At 43.5% G+C, this 25,382-nt stretch overlaps 1 protein-coding gene across 2 annotated transcripts in view; it reads right to left on the bottom strand.

Annotated features, from left to right (window-relative positions):
- The window catches only part of ATP10B (ATPase phospholipid transporting 10B (putative)), an 81,342-nt gene that overhangs the window by 40,526 nt on the left and 15,434 nt on the right, over positions 1-25,382 (bottom strand). For both annotated transcript variants that reach the window (XM_048492258.1, XM_048492257.1), the window contains 4 exons: positions 15,746-15,950; positions 8,841-8,926; positions 6,658-6,764; positions 1,897-2,028 (listed from right to left, as the gene is read on the bottom strand). In XM_048492258.1, the coding sequence (XP_048348215.1) occupies positions 1,897-2,028; positions 6,658-6,764; positions 8,841-8,926; positions 15,746-15,950 (530 nt within the window). The remainder of the gene's footprint in view (positions 1-1,896; positions 2,029-6,657; positions 6,765-8,840; positions 8,927-15,745; positions 15,951-25,382) is intronic.

The raw sequence follows: 25,382 nt of genomic DNA, 5'->3' as shown, positions 1-25,382 counted from the left end.
TAGAGTCTGACATCCTTGCAACTGATGGTCACATTCAGACAGGATCACTGCAGACACTAGAAAGCAAGTCTTTTCCTTGGTTGGTGTTGGTAGCAGCAATCTACAGAATCTCTCTTGATCCAAATTTCTGTCCATGTCGAATTGTTTCCAAAATATGTTCCAGGGAATCCTGAGATTCTTCAGATAATTGTTTTAGGAGGGTATCCACGTTGGGCTGCAGTAGAAGAGCTAGATTCAAGTCCACTAGCACCCCATCAAAAGTCAACGCGGTGCCACCCTACCATTTCCAAGAGGGCTTTCAGGAGGCACAGGGAGCAAAAAAAAAAACAACCTCCAATCCCCCCACCACCGGGGTGCCATGCTCCTGGCCCGAAACCCTGGAAGGGAGCCAACTAATGTTGGCTTCACCTCTGGGAATGTCCTACCCCCCTCCCCACACTGGTGTCTGGGACACCTGTGTAGCCCCACAACAGTCTGGCCTTCCAGGTTTTGTCACCATGGAGCTGAGGGGCAGGTGCATCTGCCTCCTCTGCCAGGGTAAATATGCTGCCACAAGGCAATGCCACTTCTTCAAGTCCTTTCTCCCCTCCCACTGTTGGATGGGGCTCTTAGTGACCAGCACAAGTTTGGGGGTATAAGCTTTCACAGTCAATTTGTTGAAGGGAACTTTCTTATACTCCCCAAATCTTGGTCCCTATGGTGCTATTGGATTTGAATCTAGCTCCTAGATAGTTGGTTTTTCAGTGAAAAGAACAATAATGGTAGGTAAGGTTCCCTGGGAGACATGTTGCCTAACTCTTCTCCCGTAGTGTGCAACCACACATTGGTCTGTACTCTGGGTGTGTTCTATGGTGGATCCTTCCTAGTGCCCTTTGTGAGCTGAATGTGTGCCTTTGAGCATGCCCAGAATCCTGGGCATTGTGATTTTTGTGGCAGACATTCAGGAATACTTTAGCAAGCAACTCTATGTGGAAAAGGCTCCATAGCAATTGAATATTTGAAAGGACTGTTTTATGCTCTAACAACAAAGTTATCTTCTGAAGTCTCTCCTGTATTAAAAGATCTGCAGGCTATTCAGTAGGTGATATACAGATAAAATGTATGTGACTAGGATCCAAAGAGCTATTTGAAGCATAGCCATGGTCTTTGGCAGGCCAAGGATTTTTTCTGGGTTTTTTTCAGAAGCAAACTGTTGTGCCACAACACAATTTGCTTTTGAAAGTAGTCTTAATTTCAAGGACTGTCCCCCAAGGGATACAGGGTGGACACGGACATGGACACGGACACTCACTCACTCACTCACTCACTCACTCACTCACTCACTCACACACACACACACACACACACACACACACACACACACACACACACTGTGTGTGTGTGTGTGTGTGTGTGTGTGTGTGTGTGTGTGTGTGAAACTTGTTCCAGAACCTTAGGGAGGATTTGCAGTGCAATCCTAAACATAATCACACAGTTCTAAGCCAATTGACTTCAGTGGATTTAGAAGGGTGTAACTTTTCTTAGTATTGCACTGATAATCTTATTTTTCTCTTCCTAAAACTCAATTTCATGCTGCACAGTACATTGCCATTGAAAATGAGAGGAACTTCAACCCCCCCCCCCTTGTTACATGATATTTGGGCCAGCTGTTCAAAGAAAAAGAGCCAAAAATTTCATGGTCTTCTGTGAATCTAAGGAGTAGTTTGGATCCTGGATAGAAAGCCTGTTAAAAATTTGCCCTATGGCACCAGCTATTGCTTTTGAAGCTCCTCCCATGTTAAATAGTCAATGAGCTGTTCAAATGAGACTCATAAGAGAAATAAGAACCAATTAAGTGCATCAAAACAACAAATGATTTTCATAACTGAAATCAAGGTTTTCACCGTTATTCCATACCTACTGCTCCAACAAGACACATGATGATCAACAGTCCCACACAAAAGAATATATCAATATTCATTCGTTGTTCTATTTTGCTGCGTTTATAACGAGGACCGCTGTTATTTAACATGGCTTTGGTTTCATGGCCTTTAAGAGAAAAATGAAAGTGATAAGTACAGGAATTTAATTTCATAGGAATTGCTGGGAACTAGATACATTTAGATACATTGATGGATACCTGCAGGTTGGTTTTCAATATCCATGATATCAAATTCCCAACTTCTTAGTTTTAGGATTTTTTAAAAAAAGAACAGACATATACAAAAACCTGATTTTAATATGGACAGCATGTCACAGCATTAGAACTAAAACATATCTCCCAACTAGACCTGGGAAGGTTTGTATTGAAGGAGTCTGTACAAGGCAAGGCAGCATCTAATATGCCTTACTCAATTGAAGAACATGAAAAGTAGCACAAACTGTGGCCATCCATACGAAAATTTACAATCAAGCAAGCCAAGAAGGAATTCAAGAAGAAAATGGCTGAAGTTCTGCAAACTAATGATAACAAAATAAATTTAACCTCATTAAAAGAAAGAAACCAAGCAGGCAGGAATAAACCTTTATTATGACAAGTTGGCAAAGGAGGTCTAAGTGAAGACAAGGGCATTGTAGAGAAGGTGAATGAAGTATTTGCATCTGTCCTCACTGCAGGGAATGTTGGAGAGATACATCTACCTAAATCATTTTGGCAGGGAGGCTACGGATCTGAAGAATTATGTCAACATAATTTACTGGTTTATTCCTGTCCACCAGGCTTACGGTTGAGGCAGCAACAGTATCCATCTAGCGGGCCTCCCCTTCCCCTTTTTATATTTCCCTGTTCTCTTTTTTCCTTGGATGTGTGGTGCAAATTATCGTTTTATGGGGCAGAAACCAATTTTATGAACCCAGTGGCATAGAGGTGTTTTATTGGTTTTCACTGTGTTTTTATTGGTGGAAGTCATCCAGAACCCATAAGCAGAAGGGTGGCCTGTAAACTGAATGAAATAAACGATAAAAAAGGAACTGCTTTATATACTCGCGTATAAGTCTACTTTTTCAGCACATTTTTTGTGCTGAAAAAAGGCCCCACCCGACTTATACGTGAGTGAACGGGTGGCGAGTGGGTGGGGGGAAACGGATGGCGAGCAAAAAAAGGCTGGGAGCTGAGGATGTTTTTCTGCACCTGCTCCCTGCTATGTGGACACAAAGGCAGCTCCCAGGTAAGCCTTGGGCTGTTGCTTCGCTGCACTACAGGTGGCCAGTAGCTTCATTCACAGTGAATATTCAGTGAATAGGTGTGAATATTAAATGTATATGTTACGGAATTTTTGTTCAGGCCAGGAAGCTCCATGAATGCTTGGGAGCCATACTCATTGGGAAATCCGCACCATTGTAGCCCATGGTGGCAGGAATCCCCCCCCCACACACACAGGGTGCCCTGGGGTGCAGCCACTGCCAGCACCTTTCTTGGCCACCATCCAGGTGGGACTTTTGTCCAGCTGAGCTTGCAGACCTGTAAAAAAAATTTGCTTTGGGTCAGCAGCTGCCATCACCACGCTAGTATCTTCACTGTGTAATGATAAGCTATCTGTGTTGAAGGAGAACCTGTAGGGACTTTTTAAAAGGGGGATCTTGTTGAGCATCTTCCCTATGAAAATCTGAAGAGATACTGTCTGTGAGAGTTATATATTCCACTTCAGAATTTTTAAAGTTATTGTTGATACCATAATGTTTTTCTTTGAAATAAATATTCAAAAACATTTTTATTGGTATCTATTTTTCTTTTTGAAATTTACCAGTAGCTGCTGCATTTCCCACCCTAGTTTTTTGTGGCAAAATCAGGTGCCTTGACTTATATTTGGGTCGACTTATAGGCGAATATATATGGTAATTGACCAATAATTCAATATGTCATTGGTACTGGATAGCATGCCACCAAGATCACTTCAAATATGCTTACCTTGCCAGTAAAATCCCCCCCCCCCAGTATAGCACTAGAAGTTGACAAAACGAATCATAATATTTTAAAAAAAAGGGGGGGGGGGAAGGAGCTGTGGCCCAGTAGGTTATAAGTAAGGTTCAATCTGTGCCATCTCCAGTTGAAAGCATCATGTAGTATGCGATGTGAAAGACCTCCCTCAGCCTGAGACCTGGAGAGTCATGGCCAGTCAGATTAGACAGCTTGACAGACCAATGGTGCAAACCTTTACTCAGTGTAAACCTTCTTGTCATCCAAGGAAAATCCATGAAATGGTAGGCAAGCTGAAGGAAGGCAGCATGAATGTGCACACAGGAAGGCAAGCTGAAGGAAGGCATACACATAATATCAATAGTGAGGCCTCTTTGGTATGCTCAGCACATTGTTTAGACTTATGCTCTTTTATGTATCAGCCTCAGGGAAACTGGTCCTGTGAGTTTACAATAGGACACAGCCATGCATTGTTGACTGGTGTTAATATCGTCCCTCCCTCTTCATCTCTTAGACACTTTTTGAACAATAAAAAGGATCTGCTTTTATTTCTTAAAAAGGAAGTATGTATATGCATTGAACTGAATAAGTATACACATGGTTGTTTAGAAATAAAAAAGCAGGCAACATGGTTGAAAGTGTGGAAGGGAGGCAGGCAGTATTTTATTTACCACCTGGTACATCTCTCAGATGTATTATTAAAATAGATGGGAAACAAACTTGAACTACAAGAGGGAAAAGACTTTTATCAAGTTCAGAGTCAGATTTGCTTCCTGACACTAGAGTGCTCTCTGACTTCACATTCCTCTTCCATGTGTGGTACTTATTGAAATACACCAACCAGATCACAAGAGTATGGGGGGCGAGTGGTGGCATTATAAAGCTTTTATTCCTTTATTGCAGGATATTTCTGAGAAAGCCTCATCATTTTGAACCACTCTTACATGAGGCATCTCACCCCTGTATAGTCAACAAAGTCAGTGATTTTGTTTTAATATCTGAAAATGGTGGAAACACACACCTTTCATACAATGAACATTGACTTGAAAAGACCCAAATAGTTCAATGTGTTGGAATCTAATTAGATGGCTGACCGATTCTTAAGTACACTTTACTATTTCACAGCAGCCAAATTGACTTAATGAGAAGCTAGCTACCAGTGCACTTTCTGTGTGAACATAAAGCAAGCCAACATGTCAGATCCAGCAGTGAGTAATTTTAATGTTATTTAGCGTTTCCCAAAGTGAATCTGAAGTACCAACAAAACAGCAGGACAAAAAGAAAATGTGTACAAAATTGGAATCAAATTGCTACAGTTTCAGTGGATGAGTGTTTGAAGTTCTAACCATGAGACATGAAAGGGAAACCAGACTTTATTCTGTACCCCTCACTGTGCTCTTTGAGCTCTTTGCGTTTCCCTTGCTATGAGCATGGCCACTGTGGTGCTGTGAACTTGTAACAAATGACAGTCCCAGCACCAAAGATCTAAGATGCAAATAGACAGTTTTGTGTAGAGATTTATGAAAAAAGAATACTCTCAATGCATTCCTCTAGATCCTCTCTAGTATTCCTAAAGGTATAGCCCTGAAACCCAAAGTTGTCATTTAAACAGATGCAGCAGAGGATGGCAAAGGCTTTCTTTTCTTCGTTTCTGCATGGGTCATTTAGACTGGTGTGGGGCAGATAAAACGCCATTTTGTGTGTGTGTGTGTATGTGTGTGTGTGAGATCACAGCAGCGGCGGCGTTTCCCCCCACAACAGTGTTTTTCGGACTTGTTCAATGAGCGAGTCTTTTAAAAAATGCTGGCTTCCATTCGGTGCCAAGTGAACAGCACCAGGTGGAAGCCGGCGTTTTCCCCACATTTTCCCCGCCATCGCTCTGGAGAGGCCAGGGGACACACCTCCTGGCCTCCGGCCCTGGACGCGTTGCCATGGCCATGGGAGCATGTCCCCTAGCCTCTCCAGTGTGATGACGGTCAGGAGAAAAGGTAAGAGGGATCTGCGGCTGAAGCGTTGCCTGTGCTCAACAAGCGTGGCCACTGGGGGCCACCGGAGATTACATGTCTCCAGGGCACTGGCCAATGCTTGAACTTAATACATGGGGGGGGGGGGGGCACCGGCGTCAATTATGCTGGTGCACCTCTGCTCATGAGGCCATGCAGAAACAGCCTTAGTGATAATCTTGCTCATGAATGCAACATTCTTTCTCATGGAAGTATAATTTGCAGTTTGATGGCATGCTGACATCTTGGTCCTAAGAGCTTATTCAGCACATCCCATTAATTTCAATAACGTTTATTTCTGAGCAAAGTGGTTTAGGATGATAGCCATGTGCTCAGAAATTCAATGGAATGCTCAGGATATGCTACAACTATCCAGCTGCGAAACTCCTTCAATACATAAGTAGCTTCTGCTTGTGATGCCATCTGTCACCCATGAAGGATAACCATTGGGAGCAGACCGTATTCTCCTTCCTTTGGTGAGTTTCTGATTGTCCTTGGTTGCATCCACACATTGCTGGATACGGTGCAATTGTTCTGCTACAGTCAACCCAGCTGTAGCTGAATGAATGTGTAATATCCAGTGGTGTGTCGATGTAGGCCTTGCTGCCAGGATATCCAATTTATTGAGCACATTGATGGGTATGCCAGATTTGGGCCTGTACTTTGTCGAACAATTTCCTAACCATACCATAATGGTTCACTGATATGCTTCAGCTTTAGATTGAAAGTAACCACATGAGAAAGAAAAACAATTATTACCTGCATAGATAACAATTCCTGTGGCAACTTCTGTGTTCCTCAGTGTGCATCCACGAAGAAGAAGGCTTTCTCTATTAAAACCAATGCGTGTGAGATCAGGCTGCTCCCTATAAAGAAGAAGGGGATTTTTCCTTTCAATTTTCATTCCCTTGACAAGTTCATACTCATGATAAGACCAATTTATGTGCTACCAAGCTGCTCTCTACAAGGGCGATTTTCTTATTTTGTGTTCTCTTAAAATATGCACTAAGCTTCCGAGGCGATATCCATACCTCTGCTTTCTCTTGGGTGGAATGTGCTTTGGTTTTTAAGCATGCAGCAGTTTTGTGCCAGTGAGAAACCATAGCACAATCTCACCGTTATGAGAAATAAAATCTCTAGGTCACTGTGGCCTTGACAAGATCATGACGTCCATGCTTAATGCTCAGAAGCTGTTCTTGCTCCATTCATTTGCCGTTTGTTTGTCAATAACTTTCAAGCAGTGTTGCTTTTTTCTATAACCCTGCTATCAAACTGGCTTTGCAAAGATTCCAGGTTGTAAGAATATTTATCATAGAGTTATCTCACTATGTGCTTAAATCTAATAGGGAAGGGGGAGCTGGGAATAAACCTAACCCAGCCTGAGAATCGATGTGGAAAAATGTTGAACTTGGTAGACACAGAATTAAATTTCTAGTCAGCCATGGCTCTCACTGGGCAACCTTGGGCTGCTTACTTTTTAAAATCCTAACCTACCTCAGAATCAATAGGGTATATTTGTGAGTATAAAATGGAGGGGAGGTGAAATATATATGTCACCCTGAGCAGAAGGGTGAGATAAAATAACAGGTAGCTTCCATGCAACATTCTGGTATAGAACATGGGAAATGGGTCACAGCTGCTATTCATTCAAAGCATTTTCTTACTGTATTCTATCACATTTACAAATGCTGGCTTTCCCCAGAGATCTAAATAGGTTTTTGAATGACCATCATGCTGTCAAGCTAGACACCTGCAGAAGCCAACTGTTCAAATTTTTATGCTGTAAGTTACCAGTGCATGTGTACTGGGCCAGCATGGGTGAAATCTCAGCAAAAACAGCAACAGGTTCCAAATGATAAGTCTACTTAAATGGCAGATCCTTGTTTTGTGGTGCTGCTGAGATCTGGAAACAATGACTGACACCCAAGTGCAGAAATACTAGATTGTGGTCCTATCATGGATTATGGTGTGTGTGATGTGTGCTTCCCTAGTGGTCAGAAAAATCAGCTACCAACATCTAGCTACCAACAATAGTGTTGCTTCTGCCTCAGGCATTGAATACCAGGTGAAACAGGGTCAGCAGTATAGTTATCATCTGTCAGCCCTTATTTAATGGCTCCCACCAGCAATTATGTTGTGGTGTGAACTGGTTAGATAAAGATTGGTGTAGTGATGTTTAGGAAAGTTTTCTGAGCTGATTCTGGAATAATTTGTACATCTGATATAATGCTTGAAATGAAGTTTCCATATTTCACCTGACAAGAAATCTTTGAGACTGTATTTTGGGCATCGTATCAGAAACTGTATTTGGCTTGCCATCTAGCAGTCAAGAATCCATGGCAGAGTTTGTGTGTTTATTCAGTTTCCTTGTAGAAATGTGAAATCCCTTCAATCCATTTAGACAAAGGTTATTTTATATGCTTTTTATAGGGTTTATTCAATGGCATAGCTGCCAAGGGGGAATCTGGGAACAAACGCCCTGGGCGCCACCATGGGAGTTGTGTGTGTGTGTGTGTGTGTGTGTGTGTGTGTGTGTGTGTGTGGAGGGCGCAGGCGCGAGACCCAGGAGCCATTTTGGCTTGGGCACCATTCCCCCGCCCCCCTACGCCACTGGGTTTTTGAGAGACATTTTTTCCCCACAGTGATGCATTAGCCCTTCCAGGCAACCTGAATATGAACAAAAAAGACCTTTATTATATTTTTGCCAAGAACTGTAATTCCTTGACTCGGGGCACATGTATGGTGACAGCATGTCAGAAGTGACAAACTTGTTGTATACTTTACTATATGATGAATATGTTTTTATATGTTATTGTGTGACTTATTATAATGATTTAAATAAAGATTTAAAAAAAGAAGTGACAAACTTGCTGCACTGAATTTACAAAAGAATCTGATAATGATGTTGATACATGATACAAATAAAGGCTGAGATTACTCACATATAACCTTTAAATTCATTAAGATCATTGTTGGGTTTTTCACAAACAATGATGTTTTGGAATAAGTCTGGATCAAATTCAGCATTCTGCAAAATAAAACAAAGGAAAAAAGATAAGTTCTTGTTATGAAAACACCTGAAATGACTGTAGTATAAAGTGAAATATCTTGTATGATGCTTCTGATTAGGTGGTCCATTGAAGAGGAAATTATCAATCCATTGATTTGTAGAACGGAAATGGATCTATACCGATGCTGCAATGATAATATGAAGTAAATCAGTTATGCATTCCATGAAAGACTGTAGTATACTCTGGGACACCAATTGCTTATACTTGCATTTTAGAACAGGGGCAGGAGTCATTGTAAAACACTGCAGTGATCAGATGAGTTACACAGCCATACGAAGCAGGTATATCCTTCTAAGTCCACTGGTTTCAATGGTCTTATAAGAGGGTTAGGTATAAACCTAAAAGTGATAGCTTTGCCTGACGTAGAGTAGGATGCTTCAGCACATTTTAAGGAAATACAGTATTTCTTCTCATCCTGATGTTGCAGCGTTAACCTGGTCCTGTTTTATCTTTATCGGGCCCTTGTCAGTAATATATTTGAGAAATCACTCAGGAGTGTGACAAATGCAAGTGAAGTTACTGTCTTGTAACCTCAAGATTTATCCCCTGAATTTGGCTCAAAAGGAATAATTCAATGCACTGTTTCTTGAAAAGGCAACAATAATTACGGTAGTTTAAAAAAGGAGTGCAAGCATTTAAATTTCTATCACAACTGCCAATCAAATCCAAATTCACAGTCAGCCCAACATTTGTTCTTAACCTTTCAAATTTAAATGTGTCCTAATTTTACACCCAATTATGATGCAGATGCTCTTTAAAATCTACTGCTTGAATCCAAGTATGTCCCTGCACATCAGGAAGGCATCTCTGCCAGTGCTGATGCAGCCCCCTCCCCAAACCTGATTTTGTAGATCCCTCTTCCCCCACTGCAACTCATTATGCCACAACGCCCACCATTCAACTGTAGTAAACTCTAGAAAGGATCAATATCCCCAGAAGTAGCTTGGAGAGGGGGCTTCAATAGAATAGTACTTAAATCTAATAGGCAAGGGGGAGGGTTATGGGAACAAAAGTTTTCTTGGGGTCTTTTCATCCAAACCACTCTACTTACTTTGTGTTGTGGCATTTGCAAAACTACGGTTTATGCAGAGAAGTGCAAAATGTTGCAAAACATGACCAGAAATACATATGGGTGCCATAATTATTTCACTTAAAAAGCGAACAGAAAAAAAAAGGAACACGCAAGAACACATGATGGTATTTCAATTCTCTCCCAACTCTCCTGTAACTAGGTTTGACCCAAACAGCTCCCAGAAGCTCTCCTCCAGACCTCATCCTGCAGATGTTAATAAATGATTCAGGATGGTGAAAATCAAGGCAGATTGTGAAGTGCTCCAGGGGATCTCTCAAGCAGCCCCATCCTAAGAGGGGGGCTCTGAAGGGAAATGGTGAACAGCCGCACTGGTACATTTGCACTCCCCTGAGCACTTACCCTGGTGGAGGCGACAGATGCACTAGTGGACATGAGCCTTCCCGCCACAAAGCCTATAAGTTTGGGCTGTGGCAGGACTGTGCTGGTATCCTCCTTGGATACCAGCTTGAGGGGGCAGGCCAGGGCATTCCTGGGGGCAGAGTTGAGGTTTGTTGGCTCCCTCCTGGGGTTGAGGGCTGGTTGCACAGCACACTGACCCTCAGACATCTGCTGCCCATATGGTGGTGTATGTCCTTTCAGCCTAATGGTGCTTTCTGGTGGCTGCCAGCATCAGGGTTTTCCCCTGCTCCCCGTGCTGTTGGAAAGCCCTTTTGGATGCAGTGGAGTGCCACTGCATTGGCACCACAGCCCACCACTGGGGAGTTTGGATGTGGGCGTAAATGGGATAGTGCTGCCAGGTACCCCCTGGCAACTTGTGGTGGATGGGGAAATTCACTGCCAGCAAATGGAGGCCTGGGTCTCTGACTCAGGTGACGTGATGAGGCCAGGACCTCCTTTACTGCTGGTAAGTCTCCTCACTGGCTGGCTGAATGGCATTGGGGAGAAATGCCCCAAAGGGGAATTTCACACCCTCATCAGGGGTCTGTCAACCTTAAAATTGGGTGAGTGAGCATGGCAAATGAAGTGTAAGCAAATGAAATATGATGCACACTGGGACAAAAAAGGCTATCTTTAAGTACAGGCATATGGTGTTGGAATTGTCTGAGAAGAAAAGAGAACCCAGGATTAAATGAAAATGTCAACTCAGAGTGTGGCAGCAGCAGTGGTGTAGCACCAATGGGGCTGGGTGGGACACAATGCCCTAAGTGGAGCAGCGGAGGGGGCGTGGTGGAGTGTTTCAGGGCAGGGCGGGGGCGGACGGTGCCACAGCAGAGGCTCAGGGTGCGCACGCACCCCGGGCGCAGTTTCCCTCACTTAGCCTCCGGGCAGCAGTGAAACATCCCCTTGCTGGGCACTATTAGGAAAGGAATTCAAAATAAAATAACTTTCTGTAACACATCTATGATGAGGCCTTACTTGGAGGATTGTGTGCAGTCTGGTCACTGCATCCCCCCCTCCCCCCCAGGTATTGCAGACCTCAAAAATCTGCAGAGGAAGGCAAGCAAGATGATTAAGGGGTTGGAGCACCTTTCATGTGAGGAAAGGTGAAAGAATGTGGGACTTTTTGGTTTAGAAAAGACATCTGCCTCCCCATGATCCTGGTCCAAACCAAACATAACAAAATACATTCCATTGCTTGCTGTTACCATTAATTTATAGTAATAAAAGAATTGGCCTGTCTGTCCACCTGTTTTAGCAGAGAATAAAGCTAGGAGAGTCAAAATTGGCTACCAGTTTCAGGATGATTGTGGGAATTCAAAACTTGAAAATGATGGAATTGAAAAGAATTGGAATCACTTGGTCTAGGTAACGACTCCCCACCCCTGTGCTACTTGCAATGGAAGCTAAGGGTCTCTATGGCAAGCATAACTCATCAGAAAATACTGTTTCCTGATTGAAGTCACTAACTCCATAATGCAGTGCCATTGGAGTCACTAACTCCATAATGCAGTGCCAAAGATGAATAGAATTGGGACACCCTGAACCTGGCTGTCTTCACAGTAGGAAACATGTAGTAAGAGAGCTTTCAAGCAACCTGTCATATGCCTGTAATACTCAGATCCCCAAGCTGCTATGGAACGGTGCTGGATGACACGCTTTCTAAGCCAGACCTACCTCACAGGGTTGTTGTGAGGTTAAAATGGAGGTCAGGCGAATAATACAGTTTTGGTTACCCACTGGAGAGAAAGACTGGGTATGACATTTGCGGTAAATCTAATGTTTAATGACAGTAAAAAGATTACGTCATTTGTCCTATAGCAAAGTATCCTTTACAAAGGGCCATAAGATCTTCCATGAACACAGTAAGAAAGGAAACAACCCAGTGCCTGAACTGAACTCATAACTTCTATTCCATATGCAAAACTATTAAAACAGATTAATATTCCATTGCCACACACGAAAAGAATGGGGGAGGGATGGGGGAGGAAGAATCTTTTTACTACTTTCTTTGATCATGGAGAAATATTAACTCCTCCCTCTTATTAATAATATTAACAATAACTGTAGCATGCCAGCTTGTCTTGCTCCAGTTCTGGCTGGCTTTTGATGCACACAGCATGATTTGTAGGCAAATTTGGTTCAGCCTTGCAGAATGGCAAGTTTGTTGAGAGTCACAGTCTTATACTGTACTCAAACTTCTCTGCACCCCTAGTGGATGCAGCCGGAACTGCATTAAAAGGAAAACAGCTGGAAAGATGTTTGGTGGGACGCTGCATGAGGCTGGCTTCAGGTGACCTCCAGCTGACTTGGGTCCCCCAAATTTTGTCCCCTCAGTCCTTCACTCTCAGTGACTGTGAGATGAGAGATGATAGAGGTTTATAAAATTATGCATGGAGTTGAGAAAGTAGGTAGAGAGGTCTTTATTTCCTTCTCCCGTAAGACCAGCACTTGGGTGCACCAATGAAGCTGTTGAGCAAAAGATTAAGGGAATCAAAGGGAAATATATATGTCTTTATCTAACAAGTAATTAAATTTTGTGCCGTTTGCTCACAGCCTGGACAGCTTTAAAAGGGGTGTAAACAGATTCATGTAGGATAGGTCAATCAATTGCTTAGTGAATAAAGGGAACCTTCATATTCAGAAGCAGCAAGGCAACACAATCAGGTGATCTGGAGGCTCTTGGAAGTCATTTATATCCCTGTTTTACTCATGATGATGTCATTTCCAGATTTCAGAAATTGGCTTGCATTAAAAAGAAACTAGCTTGGATTGCTGAGCTCCAAATCTTTATCAAGCTGAGGGGCAGGGGTAGAGTTTTTCCATTGCCACATTTCCTATCGTTTGATATGACTTGGGTGCAGTGGTCTTTTCTTTACATCAAGTTATGACATTGGTACACACACAAGAGGGACCCTCAAGAAACCTGCAGGAGCAACTATTCCATGCCACCTTTGTTTTCTCTTGTCTCCCCTTACTTCTCTCAGTCTCTCACTCTTCCTCCCTCTATACCTGTCACTTTCTCTGTCTTGCCGCCCCATCACACTTTCTCTTTCTTTCTATTTCCCCACCTTACCGCTCTCTCTCTTTTTTCAAGCATCCCCATTCCAGCCTCCAACCTGCTTCTCCTCCCCCTTCCACAGCACTCTCAGTCGCACCCCCTCCTCTTCCCCACCACACAGCTGCAGTATCTCCTGGCATCACAATGGCTCTCCCAACGACAGGGATCAGTCCCTTAGGGTCACCAGCTCCAGGCTGGAAAATTCCTGCAGATCTGGGAGGGTGAGATTTGGGGAGGAAAGCAACCTCAGCAGGGTACAATACCATAGACTTCTCCGTCCAAGGCAGTCATTTTATCCAGGACAACTGATCTCTGCCATCTGGAGATGAGTTGTAATTCCAGATGATCTCCAGCCTTCAGGTGGATGCTAACACCTCTAGTTCCCCCGAAAGAAAAGGCTGCTTTGGAGGGTAGACTTAATGGCATTATACGAGGTCTCTCCTCTGATCAAACACCACCTTCCCCAGGTTCTACACCTCAAGTCTCCAGGATCTTCGCAACCTAGACTTGGCAGTCCTATCTCCATTCCACTCAACAGCTAACCTACCTTCATCTATCCCTCTGTCTTAAGTTTTGCATCTTCCCCCATCCTCTGACTGGTAGCTTTTACCATGGAAAACTACACACTACCGTCCTGCCTTTCATAGGGCAGTTTCACAGCAAGTAGCCAGGCCTTGCTACATTAAGCAAATTGCAGGGTATTAAATCACCCAGAGGCTGCTGCCAGGCCTTGGGTTGTCATTCTCCAGATAGGATCTGGAGATCCCCCTCAGAATTATGATTAAACTTTAGATGACAGAAGTCTGTCCCACTGGAGAAAATGGCTGCTTTGGAGGGTGAACACTGTAGCATTACACCTTGATGAGGCCTCTTTCCTTCCCAAATCCTGGCTTTCTCAGACTTCACCACAAAATCTCCAGGAATGTACCCACCTGGAGTTGGCAATCCAAGCCAGTGAATCCTCCCTCAAAGGACAAAATAGGCCCAGAAAGGACCCCAGAACCAAGTCTGAAATCTGTGGTTGCCTAGCAATGAACACTGAGGGAATTTACTGCTTAAACCTACAGGTACTTATTTAATCATTTTCAGCTTTTTGAACTCTCCAATGACTTTTTTGTTAAAGATATCTTTTTTCCCTGCAAACCCAGGACCCTTTTCAGGCTTGCAGAAATATGCGCCTTTCCTGTTCACAGCTCTAGTCGCTGGATTTAAGTATCCAAAGATTTGGCTGACTTTGTTATTAGAGTATAAGATATATTATAAACAAGCTTGCCTGCTTTGTCAAAGCTAGAGTGGCTTGTAGGCTCAAGTTTATTATGAAATGCTACTCAAGAGAACGTGGACTGCATGACATCCTTCGTAACAAATCCTTGAAAGCTTGGCTCCATTTTCTTTTGGATTGGATTTTCCTTGTTTAAGCAGTCTATTGGGAAAGGATTTTAACATTATGTGGCTATCATAATTTGTCTTTGAACTCACTTCAAATGGAACTCACCACAAGGCTTTCATTAACAGTGGGAGTTACCACGCAGACTTAATTATCAATTTTCATTTGTATTTTTGTATTTTGTGTATTGCCTTGTTATGCATCCTAAACATTGATCTTCTGTGCTTTCAATGAAGCTGATTTTTACTTGACTGTAATTCCACTTTGTCTGGTTTATATTTGTGACCCAGCAAGCTATGCACCCATCTACTGTGGATGTCAGTTCATCAGGAGCCCATTTTTTTTTGTCACGGGAAAGCAAAGACAGGAAGGGTATGTTTTCAAGCATCTGGCAAGCCCAATAAATGGCTGCCAGGTTGCATTTGGCTTAGTGGTTGACAACTTGGACAGGCCTGGATTCAGGCATGTTTGCTCATAAAGTTGTATACCACATAGTATACGACTAATGTCTGTTCAAATTCAGTGTGTGTCAATATTTTCTACTGAACTGTAATAATCTCCCACCACATTTCTGTATCTCAGCAACAAAGGCTTGAAGCTGGTTCTGAGCATCATTTTAGAATGCTTTTATAAGCAGAACCCCAGTCACCTTGGATCCTGTACTTGGAGCTAACATTAGGGCCTTTAGGTTAATGGTCTCATGCAAGCCAACCAAGTAACATGTTGTAGACAGGAACATCTGTTGAAGAAGTGATTGTATTAAAGACCCTCCTCTAGCTGGGAAAGTTCATGGTTTTTTTGTTTACATGTGTTTGCATCAAAAAGAAAAGCAGAAAGGTAAGCTGGATAAGGCCTACCTGATTAGAGAATCCTTTCACTACTTGTCGTTGTTTAAGATTGGTTTCCCCATCGAGGCTTGCTGTTTCCAAATGACAGATCCCATTCTGATCAGAGGAATAGAGCAGCAGGATGTCAGCGGGGATTATCTCATTACACTGCAGTTGCACAAAGTCTCCCACGCGCACATCTTTCCAGCACTTTTCAATGTAGGTCTTTTTGCTTCTGTTAAGAGAAAAGAGAAGACAATTGGATACTCCCACTGAGACCCAAAACTTCTTTGTTTAGGGCACAGGACACCGGCTTAAGCTGAATGCTTTTTAAAATTTATCATATCTAACTGCTACTGTTCACCCAAATCTTTCAAGGCAGTTGCTCAAGACTGTGTCTCAAGACTGTGTCTGGCCCAAAGTCACCCAATGAACCTTCAGGGCCGGCAAGAGATTTGAACCTAAGACTTTCTGGTCCAACAGACAAGATTAATTGCACCACCTCTATCTGGATACACACACTAAGGGTGGATTTAAGTGAGAATAGCTTGTATGAACCTTCTCCCACTTCTGTCACCCAAGCTATTCCTGCTGTAGTGACCACAAGCATAGCAGCTGATATGGGTGCAGAAGTTGTGCAGAATGATAATTTGTTACATGAACAGCCTGTCAAAGCTAAATAATAGCTTCTTCTGCAATAGTTGCCACATTGGCTGGAGGGCACTAAGGAGTAATCTATACATATCTAAAAAGAAATCTCATGGGACAGGGCAGGAATGGCTTAGGGCTGAGGCAGGTCAGTACTAAGCCACCAAATGATCTGTGGAGTAATTATATTTGAGACTGCAAGGGGGAGATCAAACATTTGAGTGTCCCTGGCACCCTCGACACATACAAGGTGAGCATATCTGGAAGGTTGTTTTAGCCTAGTCTTTCCAGTAACAGGCCAGTGTCACATGAGTAAGGAGTGGGTTTTTCTTTAAAATGCAGGTGACCTATCAGCTGACATAAAACTGAGTCAGACCTTTGATCCACCTAGCCCAGTACTTTGACTGACAGCTATTCTCCACAGTCTAAGGCTGAAACCTTTCCCATGCCCAGAGCAAATGTACCCACATTTGCCCTGGGCATGGGAAAGGTTTCAGCCTTAGATTGTCTAGATGTCATAATAGGGGTGGGTGGTGGGTGGGGAACCAAAGGATTTAGAAAGCTACAGGCAGCCCCAGGAGTTATGGGTGCAGAGCAAAGAGGAAGTCAAACCAGTACACCTCCTATGCATGTCTACCATGTCTTCTCAGAAGTAAGTCCCACCATCTTCAATTGAAATTACTGTCAGGAAAGTTTGCTTAGGATTGCAGCCCTTCATAATGAGCTGGTTGATGTTGCACTATATTTGTGTATATATTTTGAAAGGGATACACCAACATATTAAATCACCCACGGCACCAAAAACCCTTGTGTGGGCCCTGTCCATGCTTGTTACTTTTAATGTGTGTTGCCAGAGACTGAATTTGACTGTGGTCTGCCACCAATATAGGACAATGGCTGTAAAATTACAAATTTGTGCAGACTTGTAAGAAGTGCCACTAGGTTTGCTGGGAGTAATTGTTGAACAGGAAGATGGTGACAGGTTTGCAAGCCTTGCATTGGTAGATGGTGTCACTTCCAGTGCAAAACTGGAAGTCACGTCATGATGTTGGGACTATGCTCTAGAATTTACCCAAAACTCTATGAGCTAACTTCCGATTTTGCTCTGGAAGCAATTCTTTGCCTCCACCCCTTTCGTACTTGGTGGCCTATGAAGCAGTGGCAAGAAATGGGTGTAACTGCCTGGAGATCTCCTGCTGGACTCTATGTTTGCCAATCAAACCACTCATTTGCTTATCCTTGCAACAAATGGGTTTACCCTTCAGAGGCATATCTAGGGTGGGGCAAACCAGGGCACATGCCCTGGATACCACCCCTTGAAGAGGGCAGCAGCTCGTGCCCTGTAGCCTCTGAGTATTCACTGCTGAACTGAGTCCCATCCAATATTCCATCTGGGGTTTGGAGGCAGGGCACACAGTGGAACACTCAATCCCACCAGAATGAGCTCAACATTCAACTGGTTGTGCCCAAATATCATGTGAAGTTTGGGGCCAGGCATACCTGTTCAACCCTGAGTTTAGCCTTCCTGGATCAAGCTTTAAATTGCAAGCTTCAAGCCTGCAGTTTAAAGTTCAGCCCAGCCAGGCTGAGCTCAGTGTCAAGCGGAGCAGTCACTCTGCCCGGCTCCAGCTTTATACTGTTGGCTCTACCCTCCCAAGTTCTACCTGGATCCAGCAGCATAAAACTGGAGCCAGCTAGAGCCAGTGCACAGTTTGATACTGAGCTCAGCCTGGCTGGTTGAGCTTTAAACTGCAGGCATCGAGCTAGGCTGAGCTCAGCATTGAACTAAGCATCAGACTAAGCAGTTGCTCTACCCAGCTCCAGGTTTATACTGCTGGCTTCACCCCCAAGCTTCACCTGACCTTTGAAGGCAGAGTTTGGAGGAAGAGTCAGCACTATAAAGATGGAGTCGGGCAGAGCAGCTGCTTAGTCTGATGCTGAGCTCGAAGCCTGCAGTTTAAAGCTGGACCGAGCCCAATGTTGAACAGTCCATGGCCCTCACACAGGTGGAATTGGGGGTGGAGTTGGGTATGCCAGTAGTGCTTGCCCTGGAAGGCATTTTCTACAGATACACCCCTGTGACCTGGCAATCATTTTGAAACAAAGAAAGATGATATTTTTCACCACCAAGATCTGTTCAATTCCTAGAAGGTTTCTTGGCTTATGGAAATACATTGAACATTTTTTTAGCATTTTTTTAAAAAGGGACATCTACATTTATGCAAACTTTCTTTAAGCTTCCACCCTGCTTTCCCACAATTAACCATAATCTCTGACCCAAAACTAGAAATTTGTTACAGGAAGTAATTGAAAGGGTGTGATGGTAGATGCAGTGACCGTTGTTCTCACATCTGCTGAGAAGCAGTAGATTGCATAGATCAATATCCTCATCAGCAACATCATGGGTAGAAAACAAAGTATGTATTTGTTAGGGAAACAAACCTTTGAGGAGGGATTGTAAACACTTTAAATGACAGGATTTAAAAGTCTCAGATGACTGTGATAAATTGGAGTGTTATGCTACAATCGATACAGGGGAGACAGATGTAATGCTTCACACCAAGGGAAGAAAAATGGTTCTACTTTGCTCAGCATTTTAAAGTCTGGGACAGAAAAAAAATGAAGAGCGTTACATGGGTAAAGTTAGCACATCCTGGTTTAGAGGAAGTTTGCATACTGCTTTGAATGCTGCATTTTAATAAGAATGTTATCTCCTATTTTATGAAGTTTGATTCCTGTGCAGCAATAGGTGTGTATCATGGTGTGCATCAAAAACTTCTTAGTTTTCTTCACAGGTAAGTCTTTTCCCAAGTGTAACTAAGGGCAACTTTAATTATGTGTTTGAAAGCATATATTTCACTATAAGGTGCTCTCTGCCTGACAAATGCACCTTAGCTCTTGGCAGAGAGAGATGAAACTATTAGTCTCGGTAATGCCTTGAGGCTAATGAATTTGAGGGCTCCTTTCTCTGGTGGCCTAATATAGGAAAATCAACTGGGGCTATAGAAGGTAATTGAAATGTCAATAAATACTACACAAATTTGGTCCTGGGGGTTTCCAGCCTCCAGGTTGGGCATGGAGATCCCCTGGAATTAACAACTGATCTCCAGGCAATAAAGATAAATTTCCCAGGAGAAAATGGCTGTTTTGGAGTGTAGTCTCCTATGGCATGGTACCCAACTGAGGTCCTTTTCCTCAAAATGCACACTCTCCAGGCTTCACCTCTAAATCTTCAGGAAATTCTCAGCCCAGAGTTTCCCAATTGGATTCCAGATGGTCATGACCCTTTCCGCACATGCAGAATAATGCACTTTCAACCCATTTTCAATGCAATTTGAAGCTGTGCAGAATAGCAAAATCCACTTGCAAACAGTTGTGGAAGTGGATTGAAAACGCATTATTCTGTGTGTGTGGAAGGGGCCTATGTTTCTAGTGTAACAAAACAGCAGGCCTTTGCCTAATCACAGACAGTGCAGGACTTTGCATTTAGAAAGGAAAGAGCCTGATCTCCACTATTTCCCAGGGGCCAAATCAGAACTAGAGGTCCAATAATTCAAAGCACAAATACAGGGGCGTAACGAGGCAAATTGTAGCCCTGGGCAAAACCTGAGTTGGATGCCCTCCCCCCCATGGGCGGCCACTCTGCCACAACCAATTTATTTTTGCACCAGGACATTGGTGCATGCAGGGGTGCATTTTTAGATATATCAGCACCAAAATTTTAGTGTATCATCAGGAGACTGTCCTTATGCTACCCCCCAAGTTTGGTGAGGTTTGGTTCAAGGAGTCCAAAGTTATGGACTCCCAAAGGGGGTGCCCCATCCCCCATTGTTTCCAATGGGAGCTAATCCCCAAATTGTGTGCCCTATGCAGCCCTTTGTCTGGAGTTAGGTCAAAACTCCTTGCACTCAGCCGCTTGGCTGAGGGCTTTTAGATTCTGGCTGCAAATTCATTTTCTCTCGGACTGTAATTCCCTAGTCCACCATCTGCTCTCTGACACCCATTCCAATCCCTGGTTTTCCATAACTGAAGAAAAAATGGCCTCTATTGGACTGTCAGTGGATTCACTTTGCCTTTTGTCCTATTCAGAAGCTTATAGAAAATTAAAAGATCAACTATTGGATAGAGAGTTCTCTACCCTAATCACCGCAGCCAAGAAAACGTGCTCCCCCCTGTATTTCTCTCTCTCATTTGAACGGGGCCACTTGGCACACTACCTGTATTGCTTAATAAACCCTGCTCAAAGGAGAGCCATAATGCTCACCAGGTTTAATGTTATGCCTTCTGCCTTGTTACATGGCAGATTTAATAAGCAAGAAAAGACTGAAAGATTGTGCCCATGTAATGATGGCTCAGTTGAATCTCTGGCCCACCAATTACTACACTGTCTCAGATTCAAGGAAATCAGATCCAAGTATGTGAATCTTACTCCTTTACATTTACCAGATCTCCCCGATTTATTTAGATTACACTACTTGTTGGATAATTCTGATCCTTCTCTCTGTATGATAGTGGCAGACTTTCTCCTGGAAATTACTAAACACCAGTAGATTTCCTTCAACCTAACATTTATTTCCTGTATTGTATATGCTTTTTAATCTGTTTTTATTATTGTTGTACTGTTGTCTATGCCAATAAAGGCTTGCAATGGGAGCTAATAGGAGATGGGGGCTACAGTTTTGAGGGTCCATAACTTTGGCCCCCTGAACCAAACTGCACCAAACCTGGGGGGTATCATTAGGGCAGTATCCTGATGAGACCCTAAAAGTTTTGAGACTGTGCCTTCAGAAATGTGCCCCCCCAGCCTGCAACCCCCATTGACAGCAATACAGAAAACTCAATGCAGAACAAAGATTCTTGGGCAAATTTCTGGGATGTTCCTGAAGGGGGCGCATTTTTGGATGTATCAGCACCAAAATGTCAGGGTATCATCTGGAAACTGTCCTGATGGGACTCCCCCCAAGTTCGGTGCAGTTTGGTTTAGGGGGTCCAAAGTTATGGACCCTCAAAGGGGGTGCCTCATATTCCCTTCTTTGCTAAGGAGATGGGGGCTACGGGTTGCAGTCGTTATAAAGGAACCTATTTACCTTTTTCCTGTTCACATGCGTGCTGTGCAGGCAGTGATTGGAGCCCATGGAAACCATCTGGGTTGCTTTCGTGCCTTTTTCTTGAGGACACTTCTTTTTTATTTCCTGCAACGCATACGTAGCTGTGCAGGCATTCAGAAATGAACCCCCGCAGCCATGCCGATTGTCCCATAATACCATTGGTTGCACATGTGCAACATACAAAATAAAAAAAGAAAAAGAGGCCTCCATGCAGCGGCAGGGCAATGGCAGACAGATTCTCCTTAACTGCGGCCAGCACAGTGGAAATAAGGGAAATAAAGTGCCTCCTGTCTGGCTGTTCACGTGGGAGTGGCTTCAACTCAGAATTTTGTAAAAAGATCACTTGTTTAACAATTTTTGAAAATCCTGAGTAGAAGGAAATAAAATGGGGCAGACTCGTTTTGGGGATAAGACCTGTGCAAAGCCCCCCCCCCCTTCAAAATGGTTTGTATTGTGTCCTACACCTGTGATATTTGCCCTGTGTGGAATCCACCACTGTGAACTTCTTCCAACCTACTATCACCTGTATATCCAGAGGCATTTGAACCCCTGAATTCCTCTGCTAGGAAGCAACATCCAGGGGTGGCCTTGGTCTCTATGTATTCTTATTGGCCTTCCAGGAGAAAGAGCAGCTGAGATTTACCTTGGCTGGCATTGCTGCCTGAGAGTGGGGCAGAGAATGGAGCAGGCTCAGCACTGGCATCCAGCCCAGCATGGGGCTGGACTACCCAGCTGCCGGTACGAGCGAGTTATGTGCCTGGAGGAGGCGAGGTTGCGGCCTTATATGGGCAGGTCAGGCCATCCCGTGCCTCTTCTTGCCCAAGCACCGACGGCCTCTCCCACCCTCCCTCTCCCGTGGGTCTGAGTTTTTGTTGTTGTTGGCATTCTGATTATGGTGATTGTTGTTGTTATTTGCATTTCATCTGGCACAGCCTGGCAGGTTGCACATGGACACTGATCTGTTCAGGGTGGAGAAGCCTGTGTGCTGGCCCTCCCCATTTGGTGGGTGCCTCCATAAGAGGACTAGTTGTGGAGCGAGCCTGTGAACCACATGCCCAGGTGGGGGCTGCTGGTGGCTTGTGCCCCCTGGCAGAAAGGGGAGTTCATCCCGAGGCCAGTGTCCAGATGGATCCCACTATCTTGCTGCTCTGGGTGGTGTTTTCCCACATGCATCGGGCTGGAGGAAGATTATTACTTGGGGACAGCAGACGTGTTGCCCACGTTATTACTGGGGGACAGCAAATGTGCTGCACAGTGCCAGATCTGTCCCCTATGCTGCGCATCTGCTACCTTTTGCCGGCACACCAATAAAATAGCTGTGGCCAAATTTTACCCACACAATGAGTTTTTTGTGTCTCCTTCTGCACCCTTGGATCGCTTCCTCCCCTCCTTGGGCAGCAACTAGGTGGACACTCTGTAAACCAGGATTCTGGACTAGATGGACTACTGGTCTCATCCAACAAAGAATGTCTTATGTTTTTATGACTGAGAAGATTTATGGGTTTCCTGAAAGGGTGTCTGTAACACTGAATCTAAACAAGGTGTCAACAGATAAAATTCTACAACAGCTAGGCCAACTGAAAACTAAGCTGAAAACTCCAGGTCCACCTGAAGCTTTTTACAGAATTCAAATGTGACATTGTTGATCTACTAACTAATACATGCAACTTGATGCTAAAATAGGTCTGAGTGCTAGATTGCTGGAAAATAGGAAATGTCACACTGATTTTTTTTTAATGGTCTACTGGGGATCCAGGCAATTACAGGCCAGTTAGTCTAACATCTGTTCCAAGTAAATTAATAGAAACTGTTAATAAAGAGAGAATTATTAAGCACATTGAGCGACAAAGTCTACAGAAGAAAAATCAGCATGCTTTCTACAAAGGGAAGCCCTACCTTGCTAACCCTTTTGAGCTCTGAGCAGGTTAACTAGCAAGTGGCATGTAATTTGGTAGACTTTATATACTTGAACTTCCAAAAGGCTTTTGACAAGGCTCTTTACCAAAGACTCCTGAGTAAGATTAATAGCTGTGGGATAAGACAACAGGGGTTTTTTATATATAGATCAGAAGTTAGTTAAACAACAGGAAATAGGGAATAGGAATAAATAGACAGTTGTTGCAATAGAGGGAAGTCAACAATCCCACAAGGATGGATAGTTAGAACAGTGCTATTTATCTATGGTGCAGCCACATTTGGAATACTGTATATAGTTCTGGTCATTGTTTCTTAAAAAGGATACTGCCAAGCTGGAAAAAAATGCAGAAGAGGCCAGTCCCTTATTGGAGCACCTTTCCTAAGAGGAAACATTAAAAAGTTTGGGATTTTTCAGTTTAGAAAAAAAGACAGTCATGGCAACCCTATGAATCCAAAAGTCATGAACAGCCTTGCTTAGGTCCTGCAGACTGAAGGCCGTGGCTTCCTTTATAGAGACAACCCATCCCAGGTCTTCTGCTTTTCCTGCTGCCTTCAACTTTTCCTAATATGATTCTTGACTTCTCATAATGTGACCAAAGTATTTCTATCTGTTCAGACATTTCAGTTTATAGGGACAGTTCAGACTTTACTTGATATAGAACCCACTTATTTGTCTTTTTGACAATCAATGGTATCTGTGAAAGTCCCCTCCAACACCACACTTCAAATGAATTTACTTTCTTCCTTTCAACTTTCTTCATTGTCCAGCTTTCAGACCCACAAATAGTAATAGGGATACTATGGCATGAATTAATTTGATCTTGACTGCCAGTGACTCAGCCTTTCACTTAAGAACCTTTTCTAGCTCCTTCATGGCTGTCCTTCCTACTCTCAATCTCCTGCTGATTTCTTGGTTGCAGGTCTCCTTCAGGTTGATGATGGAGCCAAGGAAGTGAAAGTCTTCAACACTTTCAATTTCCTCACTGTCCACCCTAAAGCTGAGTAATTCTCCAGTAGTCATTACTTTTGTCTTCTTGATGTTCAGCTATAATCCTGCTTCAGCAGTTTCTGCGTTCACCTTCAGCAGTAGTCATTTCAAGTCTACGCTTGAAGGGAGGCATGATAGAGGTTTTAAAATTATGCATGGGGTGGAGAAAACTGATTGAGAACTTTTTCTCCCTCTCCCATAATACTAACACTCAAGGGCATCTAATGAAGGGAGCTAGACAGAGTCTGGAGGAGAGTTCTATCAATGGCTACCAGCCATGGTGACTAAAGACCACCTCCAAACTCAGGGGGCAGTATCAGAAGTCAACATGCCTGTTGGTCTTCCAAGATAATTGGTTGGCTGCTGTGTGAAACAGGTTGTGGACTAGATGTAACACTGATTTTTTTACATTCTTAACACAGCTGCTCATGGTAAGGCAGATTCCTCTATGCTGACGGTGGTGAACCTTTGTACATGAATGTTATGGACTACAATTCCCATCAACCCCTAGAGCCAGTGGTGTGAGCCAGTGTTAATGGACTACCTTTGTACGCCATGCTGGCATGGACAGTATGGCAACCCATCCCATCAGCCCCTGCCAGCATATGTGCTGGCCTTATGCTGGCGTGATACTCCAATGGCATTCGCCACCTCTGCTCTAGGCCAAGGATTAATGGGTCAGAATCATGCTGATGCTCTATTGTCTTGTTATAGTCATAAACAAAATATATTGAATGGTGATAAAATGCATATGCTGTATTGTGGAAGTAGTTTAATCAAGCTTTGGAATGAAAAAAAGTACAGGCACATGAAACCGTTCTTTGCCTGCAAAGAATTCACCAAGGTGAAAAGAGATTTTTGGCCCACTTTATACAAAGCACTGAATGTAGCAAGTGTGGCATTGTCAGTGATTAAAGAACTGCTTGGGTTCTCTGCCTGCACATTTTTTCTTCCAGCAGTTTTGCTTGGGAAATACTTTCTCACTGATAAATGGAAACCTGCTGCA

This window comes from Sphaerodactylus townsendi, linkage group LG03 (assembly GCF_021028975.2).
Source record: "Sphaerodactylus townsendi isolate TG3544 linkage group LG03, MPM_Stown_v2.3, whole genome shotgun sequence".
In the NCBI taxonomy this organism is placed as follows: domain Eukaryota; kingdom Metazoa; phylum Chordata; class Lepidosauria; order Squamata; family Sphaerodactylidae; genus Sphaerodactylus; species Sphaerodactylus townsendi.
This window is presented reverse-complemented; position numbering and strand designations above follow the sequence as displayed.